Source organism: Oryzias melastigma, linkage group LG9 (genome assembly GCF_002922805.2).
Source record: "Oryzias melastigma strain HK-1 linkage group LG9, ASM292280v2, whole genome shotgun sequence".
Classification (NCBI taxonomy): Eukaryota; Metazoa; Chordata; class Actinopteri; order Beloniformes; family Adrianichthyidae; genus Oryzias; species Oryzias melastigma.
Genome location: NC_050520.1, coordinates 18,326,891 through 18,344,360, shown reverse-complemented (window position 1 = coordinate 18,344,360; position 17,470 = coordinate 18,326,891). Strand labels below are relative to the sequence as shown.

Below are 17,470 nucleotides of genomic sequence, written 5' to 3'. Positions count from 1 at the left end.
GCTAGCATAACACACGTGTTCTCACAGCACACGGTAGCATGGTAACACGGCTGTAGCCTCCATGTAATAAACATATAAACGTACAAAAACCTCCCCAGGAGCGATTTGTCAGCACCATGAGGCTTCCCTGGTGCACACTTCTGCATTTTCATCCGCTCCATGTTTGTGTGATTATGGGCTTGCGTCAAGAAATGAACGTGTGGTGTTGTGAGATAAGGATGCCGGGGAACTCCACCCATCCTCCAGCTCTGACATAAACAGGTGCAGGACACATTTATAAAACGCTTACTCAGCGGACTCAAAACATGAACTGCTGGTAGGACTTGAGAACAGACCATTGTTATTTTCAGAGAAAGTGAACAAATTTCACCCTCATATTAAGTTAGACCATCGTTAAAACTTAAAAAAATAAGACATTTTCTATTATTGACTCTCTTCAGACAAATAAAAAAAGAAAACACATAGTTGATCACAGTCAAATTATTCCTATATCAGCATTTGACTTCTTTTGATCTATTTCCTGTCTTCACCTCCTTCACTGGTGCTACAGCAGACCAGATGACATCACCTCACTAGGGGAATGCAATGATAGAAATTCTTTACAAAATGTTTGAGTTAGTTCACAAAGAATGGATCCAAACTCTGTGCTTGGATAACCGCACTGGAAGAATAGTCGACAACTCAGAATCAGTTGCTAAAGAATGAGAGGCAAATAAATGCAGGGCTAATACTCAGAGTTTCAAGTTTATAATAGTATTTTTTGCAGATTATGTAAACTCATATTAATATTTGATGTCCTAGACTGGCCTGTAACCCGGCTATGATTAATACAACAATATAAACTAAAAAATGGTTTAAATACGCAACCTGAGCTGCAGCACAATATTTAGTCCCTTATACTATAAACATGCTTTCTATGTTTATTTTTGCTTGAATCAGTTAAAATATACTTATATTTATACAGAAAAAATAGAAATATTGTCTTAAATATAAAAAAAGTGCAAATACGTTGTGCTGATTATAACTGTTCATCACTACTTTACCAGTTGTCATTATGCTGGGATGGATGTTTGCTCTGTTTATATATGAGACGACATTTTTTTTTTTAGTATTTTATATTTTACAATGACTATGAATCAATAAAAAAGTTTAAAATCCATATTTATCGGAAATCCAAAAAAAGTTTTTTTTTCAAGCCATATAATTTTTTTTTAATCTTCAGAAGCCTGACATCCAGAGACTGTTCTCCTGTCAGTTTGATTCACGTCATTTTTATTCTGTCAAACTCTGATCAAGTTTCATCACTAAAGGAAATGAAACCCCCAAAGCTTCTTGTTAGAGCAGTCAGGAAGTAAATCCTGGTGCATCTACACTGAATGTCAAACGAGTTGTGAAATTTAAAATTTACATGCAGACGTCCATGAAACAAACTTGAGTTTGCAGAGCCAGCAATGGCACAGGTGCAAATCCTCAATAATTTAAGTTTCAGCTTTCAGTCTGCTCTCCAGTACATTTTTTATATGTTGAAATATACTTAACTTCTTATTTCTTCCAATTTTACATTAAAGTATATTCAACTATATTGTCAATAACAATTAAAGTCTGAAGCAGCAATAAATCAACCTAATTTAATTCGTTATATATTAAATTTACCCTTCTAGAAGGGCCTACTGACTGAATATGTTAATTCCTGCAGAGTGCTGTAGGAGCTTTTCTGCTGACTTGTGTTTATACAAAAACTTTTTTTTTCTTATTTGCTAAGCCTGATTTCTGCCTCCATCCATCTTGCTCCTTGAAGAAGTCGAGACAGCAGAAGGCTTAGAGGATGCAGAGTCTTTCAGGATGACACCAGCAGGATGTACAGTACATTTACAGTGAGAGGAGCTCTTAGATGAAGCTGGTGCAGCAACAGTATCTCTGCTTCTGCCTGTCCAGCTGTCTGCATGTTTGCTGACATTCCCTGCTTTTGCTCAACTGCATTGTCTCGCTTGTAGTATTTACTCTTCGAACTCTCAACCACCCCCACTTTGCTGTCTGTCCCAGCCCTGCACACGGATTGTCCCTTTACAAGTAAAGAATCTCCTCCTGTAGATGAGATTGTCATGGTTCCCATGGTCACGGCTGTTGAGGTCTTTTGAGGAAGACTGAGAGGGTCTGAGCCATAAAGCAAAAGCATTCGAGATCTATAAGAATAGGATCAACTCATGGTAAACATCCTGTGCTTCACTGCACGGCTACACAATGGTCTGTATTCAATATGAAACCATCTGGACAGATGAAGATGGGGAAGCTTTTGTTGAGTTATTGTGCAGCTTTGATCAAAACTCTGTAAAATTAAAGTACAGCAGTAAAATGAAAAATCACTGCAAATTTGAGGTAAGATATTAACCGTCCTTCAGATTAATATAAAAGATTGATTAACGATCAAAATGTACATTTTTCAAAAAATTCAGATGTATATGTTTTTGTTTTTCATAAATGTTAAAACTTATTATAAAAATAGTCCATTTTAATCCAGTCAAGATACTAGAAAAATAAACTTAAACATTTTTTTAAATAGTTAGGATACAGACAACAGTGAAGACATGTTTTTAAGAGGTTTTTTCCTAACTTTTCTGAATAAAGTCATTCAAAGAGTCAACTAATTGTTACGTTTTTAAGAATTTGTAGGCCATTCTAGAACTACTTTAGAAGTCATTCATGTTTTTTAAACCCAAACTTCCCCATCATATTTAAAGTTTTTGGCCTTTTCTTTTTCATCCATCCTAAGAAAGACTATCCATGATAATAACATTCATTCTGTTTTGCTTTATATTTTCTTTTTTTTTTTTTTAAGATTTTTAATGAAAAAATAATTTCCATTTAATTAAAACATCTTTTTTTTTCAAATGAAAAAAGAAGGCAGTAATTCCAGCATGCATTACTGCATTTTTTTAATGCAGAGAGTACGACTTAATCCTAATTCCCGTTTTTTATTTTTACCTTCCTCTATCTGTCATTCAGTTCATCCCTGGAGAAGAACGACTGACATCCAAGACAAAACATCCTACAATCTGACCAGCACGTCTGTTCTTTCACAACCAAAGTTCCATTTACTTTTCATATAAATCAATAAATGTAATGAAATAACAATGAATCCTTTCAAACAGGAGAACTTGTAGATCCTCTTGAACACATTGACTTATCATTAGATCATTTTGGTGAGTTACATCACCATCAGTAGCAAAACATCTCTTCTGATTCCCGACTACAACTTTGTAGAGACAGCATATGAACATGTAAACCAATGTTAATTTAAGACTGATTAACTGATCTACTAATAAGATTATTGACCTCTCATTTACTTGCTACTTCTGTCTAACATCCTCCATGGTGGTTTTCAAACAGAGAAACAAATGAAGGCAAAATGAGATTAAGGACTGAACTACATCGTGATAGACATCTCCTTGTTTATTATCCGCTCACATGCACCACAACTCTCAGAGATCCTCCCTAGCAACCGAGACTCACTCTGAAGCTGCTGTGGGAGGATCTGCCAAAGGCGAGCTGCATTTTCTAACACTATCTCCTCATTAGATCTTCAAGTAAAGTTCATCTTTGTGCCATTAATCACACAACTTTCATCTGTGCATTTTACAGCCAAATACACAACCTGAAGATCAAAGTCAGGATCAAGAGTAAGAACAAGTCGAGAAAGTCAGGAAGCAATCTCCAGAAGAGTTTCAACAAACACGTGATGAAAACAGAATTTATAAAAAAAAAACATGATTGTAGATGAATATGTCATATGCAGCTCTAAATGTAAAATAAATCAAACTGTAATTCCCATGAATGAAGATGGCAGGTGCATCAGAGGTTAAAACTGGACTAAACGACCAATATGACGAGAAGTAAAAAGAAATGAATCAGGACAAAGTATATAGAAAGTGACAGGACGACTGTGCAGTCAGGCTGCAGCAGCAGGAAGAAAGTTACTTACTCCAAAAGTGACGGTCTTGACTGGCATGCCTGCCGGCCCGTCCGTTCTCCCTTTCTTATGTTTTGTGTTTCTCTTTTCTGTTGCCCCCTGCAAGTGCTACGGTGCAGGGCAAGCAGACCCCAACCACCATAAACACACACACGCACGGCTCGGACTCGCACACTTGAGTAAGCTGGGTAGGGGGGGAGCGCCTGAGGAGGGTGGGGGCTCGGTGGATGGGGGCCCATGGGTTTATCTCTGGAGGAATGCTGCCTGTATCTAAAGACACACATTTCACACACAGCTAAAAACAAACGGGCACCCCGCACTGTCCCGGCGGGGTTCCTGACCACATCCTGGTGCAACTTGAGGCAACTTTTCTGGTTCTTCTCGTTGTTATTATCTGCTTTGAATCTTCCCGCCTGTTGCTCATCTTCAGATTTTTCTTAATGTTCACTTTTGCTGCTTCTCTCCATTCCTAGTAACCCTCATTTCTCCTTCTTTCTCCTGTCCCTTCTGGCTGAACGTCACGCCCATCTGTGCGTCTGCTGTATATTTTGTGACAGGCAGACAATTTCGTTTCTTTCTGGTTTTTTCCTCCTCCCACAGACCCAGCAGTACCAGAATGGTAAAGAGTTACTGTGGCAAATCGGTGTGTTTTTTTTAAAAGTGGGTCTCTTCAGATTGTGAGGTGACTTACAGTGACAAAGCGCCCGGTGGAGGTGGTGTGTGGGTGTGTGAGAGAAGGGGATGGTGGGGGGGGGCTGCCACCGCCCAGTGACAATGGGGCCAGACACATGGGGTATGGGGGGGGGCTAGCATGGAGGGGCCAGCCTCTCAAAAGGCCCTGCCTCTTTTAATAAAGCGTCCGTCATTCCTCACTTGAAAGGGCCCCGCTCCCCTCCTCTCTGCCTCTCCTGGCTGAACGCTGGGAAAAGCACATCGCTGCCAAAACCACGCAGAGAGATAAATGCTACTCGGAGCAGGGAAGGAAGGAGGGTGCACGGCAAAAGCTATACACTAGTCAGTACCACTGGACCGTGACCTCGGCGAAAATATCACGTGGGAGCCCAGTCCTGTCCACAGAATCCAGTTTAGATGGTGACGAAAGCTCCAGTGAGAAAAATGAGGACAGACGACAGACACTAATGCCCACGAAGACATGACAAATGATCCCGTGGCCTTTAAAGAAAACAAACTCAATCAATAGCATAAACATAATCCGGACTATTCTGAGGAGAGCAACCCTGTTCAGCCAATTGCAAACCTTCAGAAAAGAATGTAATCCGAGTTTTATTTTGAAAGGGTTAAACATTGTAAATTCCACTTTTTTATGAGACTTTAAGGGACTATGATTTGAGAAAAGCTACCATTTCATGATAGATATTTCCAGATTTTCTGAAAAACTGGTTGAAATTTGTGCTTAAGTGTTTAAACATTTGGTTTTCAGTAACAGTTCAAAATTAGGCTCCAAAAAATGGGTTAACAAAGACTCTTTCACAACCTTAAATGGCAGTAAAAAAAAAGCCAGACTTTTCCGCTTTTTCTCCGTTACTATGGTAATTGGTACCAAACCCCAATGCATTTCTTTCAAAAACAAAAGTTTGACAGCTCTCCAAAGTTTACTCTTAGTATTACATTATACATGACCCCTAACATATAACTTCTTAATGAGTTAAAACCAAACTAACAGTTTTATTTTGTAATGATGAATGAATGATCATACAACAAAAGCAAAAATATATTTCACATTTAAACAATTTTCATTATTAGACTTGACATACTTCATAGGAAGAATAAAAAAACTGTGAATCTGGAATTTATCTTTACATTTTTCTATATTTTCTTAAGAAACCAGAACATTTATCTAACATCAGAGTTAGCTGTTCTGTCCATTTTCATGCTATAATCAAGTAAATCCTCATTTTTTGTGTCAGGGTTGATTTAAGTTTGAGACAGACGTGCCCTCTCTGCACCCTGTGTCAGGCTAAATAAAAGGCTAAGGCTAAACCCACGCGTGCTGCACGTTCTGGTCCATGTCCTGCAGTTCACATGTGTTCTCTGAATACATTTATAACATTTATAACATGCATATAATATGATATATATTATCATCTGATCACTTTCTTTCAGGATCTAAAACAATCTTACAGTTGCATTTAAACTTGCACATAAGCAGGTACTAAGAACTAGTTAAGTTAAAGAGTGTGCTTCCTAAAATCTTTCTCATTTCTAAATAACATAATGCAGCAATAGCTTGATAGAGTTTCAAAAAGTGTCCATGGCTGCAGCCGACACAGACCTCTTTGAAACATAAATACACACCTTAAAAACATGTTTAATGCCTTATCTACATTTTCAGCTCCTCTTTCTGAGCTGCACTGAGGTGGCCTGTTCTCTGAACCACTACAGAAGTGATTAATATAAAAATGTCTTAACTCTACAGATAAATTTAATGTTATGTAGCAAAAGCAGAAGCACACAAGTGTCTGAATGCATGTACACACTCCACAAAGACAGTGACCTGTAAAGGAAAAACAGGGAGTTAGAAAAACACCAGTTAAGAGGGAGAAGAAGAAGAAAGATGACGGCAATAGAGGACTACAGCAGCAGTGCGTCAGAGCACGGCCGGGCTCCCATTTATCTTCACAAGTTGGAAACAAAGAGAAATGAAAATCCAGTGTAAAGAGATTTGAGAGGGGCAGGAAATAGCATCCTTGTGATGAGAATCCTCTTCACCACTTGTTCTTTTTCCCCTCATTTGTGCATAATATCAAAGCACATAAACAACACAGCCTCTATTATTTAATAGAAAAAGTTGCATCTGTTTCCACACATCTGGGTTTGCTTGAAACCACGATTGAATCAGTTTGGTTATCAGTCACAGAGATGAAGTAGGTCAAGACTTGCTTCAATATTCAGAACTAATTTACTGTCTTGAAATGATCATATTCAAATTGCAAAAGGATGAGGAGCTCATGGCTCCATCAATCACAGTGTACATCTATGCTTAGGATTAAAAATTATGGTGGTCATTCTAACGAATGGATGGGTGAGTAAGATACATGCAGATTGGTCTTCAACAATTTGAGATATACTCCCTCCTATGAGTGGAACTGTGCCACACTTACATGACCTTACTCAAATTTGGGTTTTTGCAGATGACTGATTACAATCCCTCAGGTGTCCCCATCTTAACTTCTGACACCATTTTTCTGTTCTCTTTAACAGCATCCAGCATTTTATTGATCCAGTCACATTCCCAGAGATTCGGGATATTTAGGACAACATTTTAAAACAGTGCATTGGTAAAAAAATTAATAAAAATGGGGAGGGGGAAAGAAATTATATGATCCCATTTAAGGTAAAACATGTTACCCGAGTTCAATTTATATTCCAGAATTATCCCAGAAAAAAAAAAATGTTTTCCCACAAATGTGTATATGTTTAACCATTAATTCAAAAATTATTGCATTTATAATATAGGAAAAAAGTGATGACAAAAAATTAATGTCATTTGCTATGATAAGGGATCACTACATTCTCGGGGCCAAATTAGGTTTTAGCAACAGAAAAAATATGACATTTGGGGAAAATGATCATATGGGGTAGTAATGGGTTGTTAGCATTTAGCTGTTGCAAATCTGCAACACCTACCCTGACAGGGTTAAGCAACAAAGTTTCCTCTGATTGTGTGTTCTTAAAGTCCCACTCCAATCATAATTTCTTGTATTGCAAAATTGTTTCCAGGGACTTTTGTATTATGATTATGCTGTTTTTAGCCAAAAAATTGTTGCTGTTTTTTTAAACATATTTTATGCACAGCGGCAGTAGCTCTTGCCTGGTTTGTGGGCGGGACTGTTGGCGCAGACCAACCCCGCCCCCTCCTCGTCGCTGAGAGATTTGTTTGCGTGAGTTTTTAGCCTCAAGCTAACATTAGCCAATTCACTACAGCACAAGTGTAGAACGCTCATAATCATATCATAATCATAATGAGCAGACGATGGTGCGCACAAGGGGAGAGGAGACTTTGGCACCCCTATTTCCGTAGCAACGTCATTAGTCTAAGCATTTTCAAGCATCCAGTTTTCTGATCCAACATGATTTGAATTCAGAAATAATCAGAAATGCAGTTTTAACCGGAAATTATTTAATACAGAACATGTTAAAAACACAAAAAAGATGATTTGCATTGGAGTGGGTCTTTTATAACTTTTTATTTGTTCTTGCCTTGATTCAGAATAAACACTAAGAAGAAGATGATGGATAAAAATAAGTACAGAGTAGGGCATGAAGAAGGGCAAATGCCTTATATCCATAGACGACAAACAATAACTACAATAAACGTTGAGCTGTAATTTAGGCGAATCAGAAAAACCCTGGAAGTGTGGACAGGATCTTGTCTTTCTTCTGCTGGTGTTGTAGGGTAGCATCCTCCACCATGACTACCAATTAACAAATGCATACAGTTGATGCATCCACTATGCTGCTTCCTACTTTAACAATTAATATCTCAGGGGACAGATGCTTCACTCCCTGCTAATGCGAGACTGACTATTTAATAAATATTACCTACAAGTAATTATAGAAGACACTCTAATCAATCACGGTGAGTACAGTCTAAGAACTTTTTAAGAACTACTCTGACTACTGATTGCAGCCTTAAACACTTAAATATCCACACTCACAAATGCTCCTGGGTCCACTCACTTCACGCACACGTTCACCTCCAATGAGGCGAGCACAGACACACAACGCACATCATTCGCATCCAGCAAACTTATGCAGAAACTTTCCATGTGCAGGCATACGCTTCAGGCAGCAGTATTTACAAACGGAATAAGATCATGCACTCTGACCCTGTGAAGAAGCGACCGCTAACTTTAAAGTGGTTAAGACTAGTTGTTAGTATAAAATAAGTTAATTTTTTAATTGAAAAAAGATCTGAATAATGACCACAGAAGTATAATTCAGATAAAAATGTTAGAGAAATTCTGATCAGTCATCGTTAACAAAATGTAATGCAATACACCGAGGTATGAATTTAGATACCTTAAACTTTTACTGTACTTTATTCTTCAACATACCAATGTATAAGTTAAGACTTTGTCAAAATCCTTTTTTTTTGTTATTTCACACAAAGCAACTTTTAGAATTCCAGTACCCTTTTCTACGATAATTTAAGATGCAGAGCATCAGTTGAAAGGCAACAATTTACTTTATTAAATAGAATGATTTTCATATTTTCAATGACATTCCTATGAACAATAAAAGAGAAAACTGTGATCAAATAATTTGAAATTTGAATATACCTATGTCTACAGTCTTTAACCCAAAACATTGTTGTTCAATCGAAGAAAAAAACGTTGCATTTGAATTACTAACCACTTCCTATAATCTCACTTAAATGGAGGAAGTTTAGTTACTCCTGTGCTATAAACCTCATCAGTTCATGGAAGCAGTTATTTCTTTGTGGCTGATAAAAATAAGGATTCCACTTTAAAGTTATTAAAAAAAAGATTTTTATATTTTCAAACAATTCACCAATGATGCCTTCACTGTGCAGCAAGATGTTTTAAAAGATTGGAGAGTGTTTTAAATACACTTGAGATCTTAAAATTGTTCATTGGAGTGGTGGCTTTTACAGTTTTTGTTAAAGTTTGATAAACACTCTCTTTTGGAAGATACTTCCATCTTTACCATGCATTCTGCGCAGTCATTTAAGAACACATGCACATGCACGCATACATGCACATTCATTTTTGCAGGTTTTTTTTTTTTTATATATAAAAACATTCATTCATATTTGAGCTACTTAAGATTTACATTGCACAAATATAAAACAAGTGTCTCAGAACAATTGAGTCACCATTGTAGAGATTACACATATGAATTGTAATCAAATTTGCGTTTAAACAACCCTGAAATAAACTCTTTAAAACCTGATAGCCTTAAGCGTTAAATGAACGGATTACGATTAATTAGTACAGTAGAAATGAAAAACCCTCAAAGTCTAGTTTTTATCATAGAGAACAGACATTGGCGACTGTTGCATTTGGAAGTTTTTATTGAATGGAGCCCCATAAACTTATTAAGTGTTCCCTCGCTCTATTGCGGTTCACCTTCATAGTCTCGCCCATTTTTGTCACTGCAATTTTGCACATTGATTGTTTGTGGACCTTGTCAGTTACCAGAGCCAGTTGGGCTGATGTTTCAGACATATCACGCATTTTGTGGTGCAAGCACCAAATTTGGCATGGATGTACTTTAGGATCCCCTCTTTCAGAAAAGCACATTAGTCACAAGGAAAATCCAAAATGGCGGCCATTTGTAAATATGGCGGCCATACACTCAGTTGTTACAGTAATATTTCCCTCAGTATCAACAATATAATCTTTAGCAACAAGGCAGTCCTCAAACTTGAGAAGTACCTACGGAATATAATTAGGCTACATGTATAATATATATGCATTATATATATTTTAAAGTCTTGGATTTTCCGAAAAAGGAGGTGCATTCATGCCAAATTTGGTACTTGTACCACAAAATGCACAATTATTTTAATAATCGGCTCCACTAAATGAATATCTTCTGTCTCCTGCATGCATTCAGCTAGTAAAGTTTATATACATTTTCATATATGTGCGTACATTTGTTGTCATTGCATCATACTGGATTTATTTCTCTAAGAATGTTGGAACTTTGAGATTTTAAACAAGACAGAAAAGTGTGAACAACCCCCACAATAAAGGAGGGGATATTGTACTGCAAAACTTTTATGAACTGTCAAATTCAAAATTGATTTCAGCTTTGATTTTTATTTAGGCAAAATGAGAAAAGATGGTTATCTTAAAGTTACTCAAAGTGGTTCCTGTCAACGTTTTTCTATCTAGGCTGGAGGTATTTCACAGTTTTGCGACTCAATGGATCCTCTAACAGGTCAACAAGAGAAAGAGAAGGCCGGTTCTGTGTCTTCTTCTAAAAGTTGGTATGAGGCCAACTGAGACAGTATTACAAGACTTCTGCAGTCTTGTACAACAGCAATAAACCTTTAATCTGAGTGCTGTGAAGCTGGTGTCAATAACCCTTGGATAAAAATGAGAGTTACAATATTTGAATACGCCATGGCCTTTTACATGTAAATTGGTCTTTGCCCCCCCTCAGCCAAAACAAATTACAGCCAACTGCTGGTGGTTGGATATGAATGGGCTTCTTAATGCCGTCCGCATCTACAGTTGGCTGAGGAGCAGCTGGAAAAGACAAACTGAGACAGAGGAGAATTTATGTGACGGAGCAGAGTGTGACAGTTTGCTTTTTTCTTTCAAATTGAGTCTAGCATGCAGCCGCACTGTGACGAATGGGGCTTGGCTCCCCGAGCATCTGTCTCAGAGGACTCACTGAGGGGTAATTAGAGCTTTGGGATGATAAGGGATATTCTCCAGGCCGACCAGCTATTGATGGAGGCGAAGAGGATGAGGCATGCTAGGGTGTGCTATTGTCAGCAGGTCCTTTGAGTCCTGTGGAAAGCAGGGTGGGGCTTCAATGCATAAGGCTTGTTCAGGATTGTAGTGGAACATGGGAAGTTTGGAGGGGTGCGACCACTTTGTTGTGTTGCTTAAGCTATTCCTTTGTTTCAGGTGTGAGGTTTTTTTTTGTTTTTTTCAGCACTTAACCTAAAATGTAGCTCTGACTTAGTATTTGTTTTCTACTTACCAGACTTTAAAACTATTAAAAGTAGAGATCTGATCACGTGATTTGAAATCCGACTCTGAATCAGATGTTGTATCCCGATCAGGCATCGGATATTTTTATTCTATCGGTATTATGATCGGCACTGTATATTTCAAGCTTATTATTGCAAATAAATACTGTACCTGAAGTCTGCAAATCATGAATGGATTGCAAATTTTAGCAGAATACGGCAGCAGTTTGAACCATATAAAAACAGTTCGTTAAAGTTAGCAAGATATTCATAGATTCAGACTTCTGGGTTTAATACTCTTTTAATAAATGTTTTACGCTGACAGCAAATGTAAAGACATTGCAAAGAAAAAAGATTGTTTTGCTTCTTTTTATAAGAATGTCTTTCTCCGTGCCGCCACCGTAGATAAAGTAGTGAGACGGCTGCCAAGGGACCGTCTACAAAGTGGAAGCTCTGCGACAAGTGACTAAAAAAAAGAATTTATAATCTCTCAACTGCTAACAAATAGATGGACTGATATAGGCTAGTGATGATACTCATCATATTCTTGCTACAACAAAGAATTTAAAAGAAAGTGATTTTTAATTATTACTACATTTTAAAGGATATATGATTTACGTGTTCAAAAGTTTAGAAGACACTAAAGCTTTCTTGCATAACCATCACCTGTTTTTACTAGTTAATAGTTAAATATTTTTCTAGCTGATGCAGCATTTTAACTTGATTGTTCAAGGTATTTATTAAAAGTGCACCAGTTGAGTGTTAAATGATAAAAGAGGGTTAATAAAATAAAAAAACAAAGACAATCTGGATTTTTTTTAGTAAATGTGTTCATTATTCAATTTTCGGGACTCAAAATCAAAAGACTCCAAAATGACGGCTACAAATTTTTATCAAGAAATCACTAATTGAATCATTATTAAATTACTAAATTTGAAATATATCATTGAATCCTTTTGCCCACTATAACAGATGATCAGTCTCAGAGCGAACTGGGTTTGAAATATGGAATAATATTAAATCCTGACTATTCAGCTCACATTTTTCACAAATTCATGCATGTTTTGTGAGGTTTTACTATTAAACATTAGATAAACAGATGAAAGCAAGTTGTCCGTTTTGTTTTTATGCTTAAAAAAGGAAAGAAAGATCTGCAGACGATAGGGAGAGAAAGAGAGCCAAAATTCTATTTCGTTATGCTCCTTCTGCTGTTGTGTTTGTTGAGGACAGATGTTTGTTCTCGCTCCAAGCTAGTCAATTACAGCACATGCTCAAGAGACCTTGTCATCATTTTGATTGCATATTAGAAACTGTTCAGGGTCATTTAACCTGACCTTAAAGATATTCCCTCAGAGAAACTTTAAAAACGATCCCACTAGGTGGTGGGTAATTTGGACAGGTGGATATTTCTGTAGCAGGTTTCGCAACACATGATGATATGAAAGTTGGTTCCTGCTTTTAGATCTGTGCTGCATCGGTTTTTCCAAAATAAGGAAAAAACTTAGTGAATACAGGTTTAAGAATTATGGCATCATCCTGAATTATATTAAAAGTTTCAGGGTTTTTTTTGGCAGAAAGTAACAAGTACAAATCCTATATTTGCATCCATTCAAACCAAATGCCCAAAATAAACACAAACAAAAACAACTGCTCAGTGCATTTTCATTCAAGAGCATCACCAAGGGAAAGACTCCATATTGTTATATGTCAAGCTGCTTTTATTTTGGTTTATGCAGTTACTCACATGCCTTTTTCACGTCATTCTCTTTTAAATGTGCTCACTTCATCTTCTTTTAGCCATTTGTTTTTGAGGTCCAAATTGTGCACTTGGGTTACTTAGTTGAGCTGAAAATGGCTTGGATTCAGTAAAGAAGTAAAGGAGATGCCAATTGTGCTCCAGGGTAATTGGGAGCAATATGGAGATCAGGAGAATAGCTTTAGGCTTAATATGGGAGCAAGGGGGGGGAGCCAGGATCAGAAGGGAAACCATCAGGGACAAGAGTCGTCTGGAACCCGTTTCCCATCAGCCTCATTGCACTTAGATGATCTTTTCTCCAACCAAATGAAGATGGATTCAAGATCATCTATTAGACAGAAGCAATGAAGCTTTTGACAAACGGATCCCAGACTGTTTAGGAGGAGAAAACAGACAAGACACAGGCACAGCACATGACAAAGTGTCACAAGAAAACACACACAGCCACAATACACAACACATCAAAGGCACGGGGCGAAAACAGACAACATCGACACCACCACTGGGTCACTGACTGAAACACCGACACAAGACAGGGAAAATACAGACGGGCATTCAAGTCATGCTCAAGGCTAATATACATATATTGATACTCAAGCCATGCAAAGACGGAAACAAAGAATGCACGTAAACACACAGGAACACACGAAATCATTCATTTCCCACATCCCTCCACATTTCACATCCGTCTCACACACTCTTTTACTCAGAAAAACACACACTTCTTTGTTTCTATATACCCATGGGGACTTTCAATTGACACTGCATTCCCAAACCCCTTACAGTAACTATAAGAGCTGAATGACTAACTGCAACTCTTACTCTTTAAAGGACTCTTTTAGTTCCACAAACTTAAACTTAATTGAGTTGGCTTCAGCTTTGGGTTCCCATTATGATATAAAAACAAGAACAACAATCCAAACACACACACAGTTTTTGAACACCTCCAACACAAACACTGATGGACACAAGCATATTTTAGAAATCAGAAGAACCCACAGGAAAAATACTTGAGCTGTACTCTGTTATCACTACAGTAATCTGTTATATTATGGCTAAACTACAGAACATCAGTTATAGGTAAATTCTATCAAAACTTTAAAATATTTTCCCTGTGGACTCTTTTTGTGTAATATGCTGCCTCGTTTGAGAAAAATCACAGACACCGATATTGATAGTTTTATAGATACAAATACACAGTTGTGTAAATAGGTGAAAGTGGAAAAAAAAAAAAAACGTAAAAAGACGCAAAACAAAAAAGTCTTAACTTAGCAAGTTAGTATAATATGTCAAGCAAGGACAGGAACAAATTAAAAAAGTCCAGCCTGATCCCACGACACCTGACTGAGTCAGCTCACAGCACAACAGCAACACTAGTAAATCAAATAAACCAGAACTATGATAACAGGAGCAGCACACAACAAAAATTAAGAAAGATTAAAACAACAACAACAGCAGAACAACAACAAAATTCAAGTGACAGGTAGAAGATGATAATAAATATATAATATATAAAAAACATAGAGATAAAGTGATAAGAAAATCCAGAGATACGTGTTGCAGATATTTACTTCATCATCATAGTGCCATACTCCTTGGCCATCCGGCATCTCAGAGCTCACACTACTGTCCTGATCGATTAGCCAGCGATGCACAGCGTGGGCCTAAAAGGACATACGACATAAAAACAGAGCCCAGTTAATCGCAACAATCAGAAGCAGCGTTGGACAGAGAGAACAGAGGATAGAAGGCAAAGGAGGGAGAGAAGAGCAGCAGAGCGGGCTGAAACAGTGGCAAGAAAAGGAAAAAGAGTCAGAACATTTGCTTGAGAGAAAACAAGGAGGAAGTAAGGAAGCTGGAAGAGGAACCGTCCCACCCTTCCCCACCCACTCCAGTCGCACATTAACTCAACGTCATCTCCTCAAGGACAAACAAAAAGAACATTCTTTGGGAAACAGGTGAGGTTAGGATGGGTGGATTGAGTACAGTGAGAAAGGATGCGAGGACATCACAGTGACGGTAATGGAGTAAGACCTGAAGTTGATGGTTTGCAGCTCACACAGCTCTCTTGTGCTGCTGAAGAAAGATGCAACGTCTGCACTACAGTTAGACATGGTTCTTAATGGGACACTTGTTCCAGTGATATCCAGACACACAGTTTAATGCAGTTCATGAAACTCTTGTACAGCAACGTGCAATCACATGTCTGCATTACAGTATAAAGCACAAATCCACAATCAAAACTACAAGAAATAACAGACCGGTGATGTTTCAGCCGCATGTTTAAATCAGTATATTTTGTGTCAACTTATAGCAAAAAAAAAAAAAAAGAAAAATTTTAAAGTCAATAGGAAATATTTACAATGCAAAGAAACAAGATGAGAAAATAAGAGTCAGAAAATGCTCAGATTCAGAAATCTAAAACTTCAAATGAGCCAAACTCCATTAAAACCCATTAAGATCACGCTTGGGTTTTCTAAATATTTGCTTTGATCAAAAGAGGATAAAATTGCTGAAATTCAGCTACAATATATGAATAAATTTAAATGTACACATCTTTATTGACAACCTTCAAAAACACTACAAATGATTTCATGTTCATTAACAAGCTAGTGAGTGAAATCCCCTGAAGAATAAAAATAAGTAAAACAACATTTCCCTAACATCCAAGCAAACATGTCATTGATTTATGTAATTGTAGACAAATGTTTGGATAAATGACAACAAGATTGCTGCATTTAGAACAGAAAAGCGACCTTGGTGCAACACCATTAAATTCAACACAACGGAATTCACCTTCTGCATCTCCCAATTCCTCATCAAAACAGGAAAGCTGCAGAGACTGCTCAGACACATGCTGCTGCCAGCGCTACACCAGGTCACCCTGAAACACACATGCTAACACACACACTCAACAAGCCCCATCTGTTACTCTGGACTGCTGTCGCGTCAGCAGCAAAAACAACCAAACGCAGCTCCTTTTGTGACGCTCGCTAGCCCTTTGCGGCAAAAATTCTAGTCAAGATTTGCAAAAGTGTGAACGTTGCAGAACTAACGACCCTGTCACCAGGAATGTGACACCTTAACCGTTTACTGTATGCAGGGATTTTGCAGGATGTGTTGTGTTATTGAAAAGCGTTGATGCGAACAGCCATAAGATTGACCGTTTAACATTTCAGCTGTTGACACTTAAACTGTTGAGGGAATTAAGGACCACGGTGGAAGTAAAGTAAGAAATTATTGCAACAATTCTAAGAGTTGCAATTAGGATTTTTTTATTTAATATAAACACAACACAAATTCTAAGTTTAGTCCCAAACTCCTTATAGAACCTAAAACTCGAATAACACAGAATTTTAATGAGATCCCAGATAAGAAAAAGCAGATTTGCTTAAAAAATTATATCCCCTAATTTGATTTAAAAGAGAAAAACACAGATATAAAGAGTAGGAACTTCTAACAACATATGCTCGGTGTCATACAGCAGAGAAATAGATTAAAATCACATGCAGAAATAAACAGAGTCACCTCAAGGTTGCAGTGAATCAGACAGTGACAGCATTGGTCATAGTTGCTGTTAGGACACCTGAAAATAAACTCTAACAGGAGAAGGAATATTAACATGAACGAACAAATCACAAAAGTTTACTCCTATGTTTAATATCGTTCACTTTCTAGGTTTTTACAAGGTTTTCCACTTAATCTGTGGAACATTTCTGAAGTGACACTGCAGGAGAACTCTGCTAACATGGATGTGAAGAGGGGCTCGTCATTATGTGTGTGTGTGTGTGTGTGTGTGCCCAGAAGTGTGGATGTGATGCACAGGGGCGTCGACCTAAGAGTTTGTGGTGAGTTTCAGAGCGTATCAGCTTAAAGGAATAATTGGATTAAGAAGCAGACGGCTTGTGATGACAAGGAGAGAGGGGGCGAAGTGATGGAGGATGAAGACTGCGGGGAGGACGAGAGGGTGAGGCTGATAGGCTGGTTGCTGAGCAGCTTCAGAAAGCCCGAGGACAGACACTCTAAGGAAACTCAAAAAAAAAAAAACACACAA

The 17,470-nt window shown here is 37.7% G+C and overlaps 1 protein-coding gene across 13 annotated transcripts in view; it reads right to left on the bottom strand.

The window, feature by feature from the left end:
• Positions 1-17,470, bottom strand: part of ank1a (ankyrin 1, erythrocytic a) — an 81,599-nt gene that overhangs the window by 35,611 nt on the left and 28,518 nt on the right. For 8 of the 13 annotated variants that reach the window (XM_036213551.1, XM_036213552.1, XM_036213555.1 and 5 more), the window contains exon 2: positions 14,988-15,080. The exons of 2 other annotated variants lie outside the window; for them this stretch is intronic. In XM_036213551.1, coding sequence (XP_036069444.1) covers positions 14,988-15,080 — 93 coding nt within the window. Of the gene's footprint in view, positions 1-3,979; positions 5,230-14,987; positions 15,081-17,470 lie in introns of those variants that run through there. 3 more of the 13 variants (XM_036213553.1, XM_024275179.2, XM_036213554.1) reach the window with 3 other exon arrangements.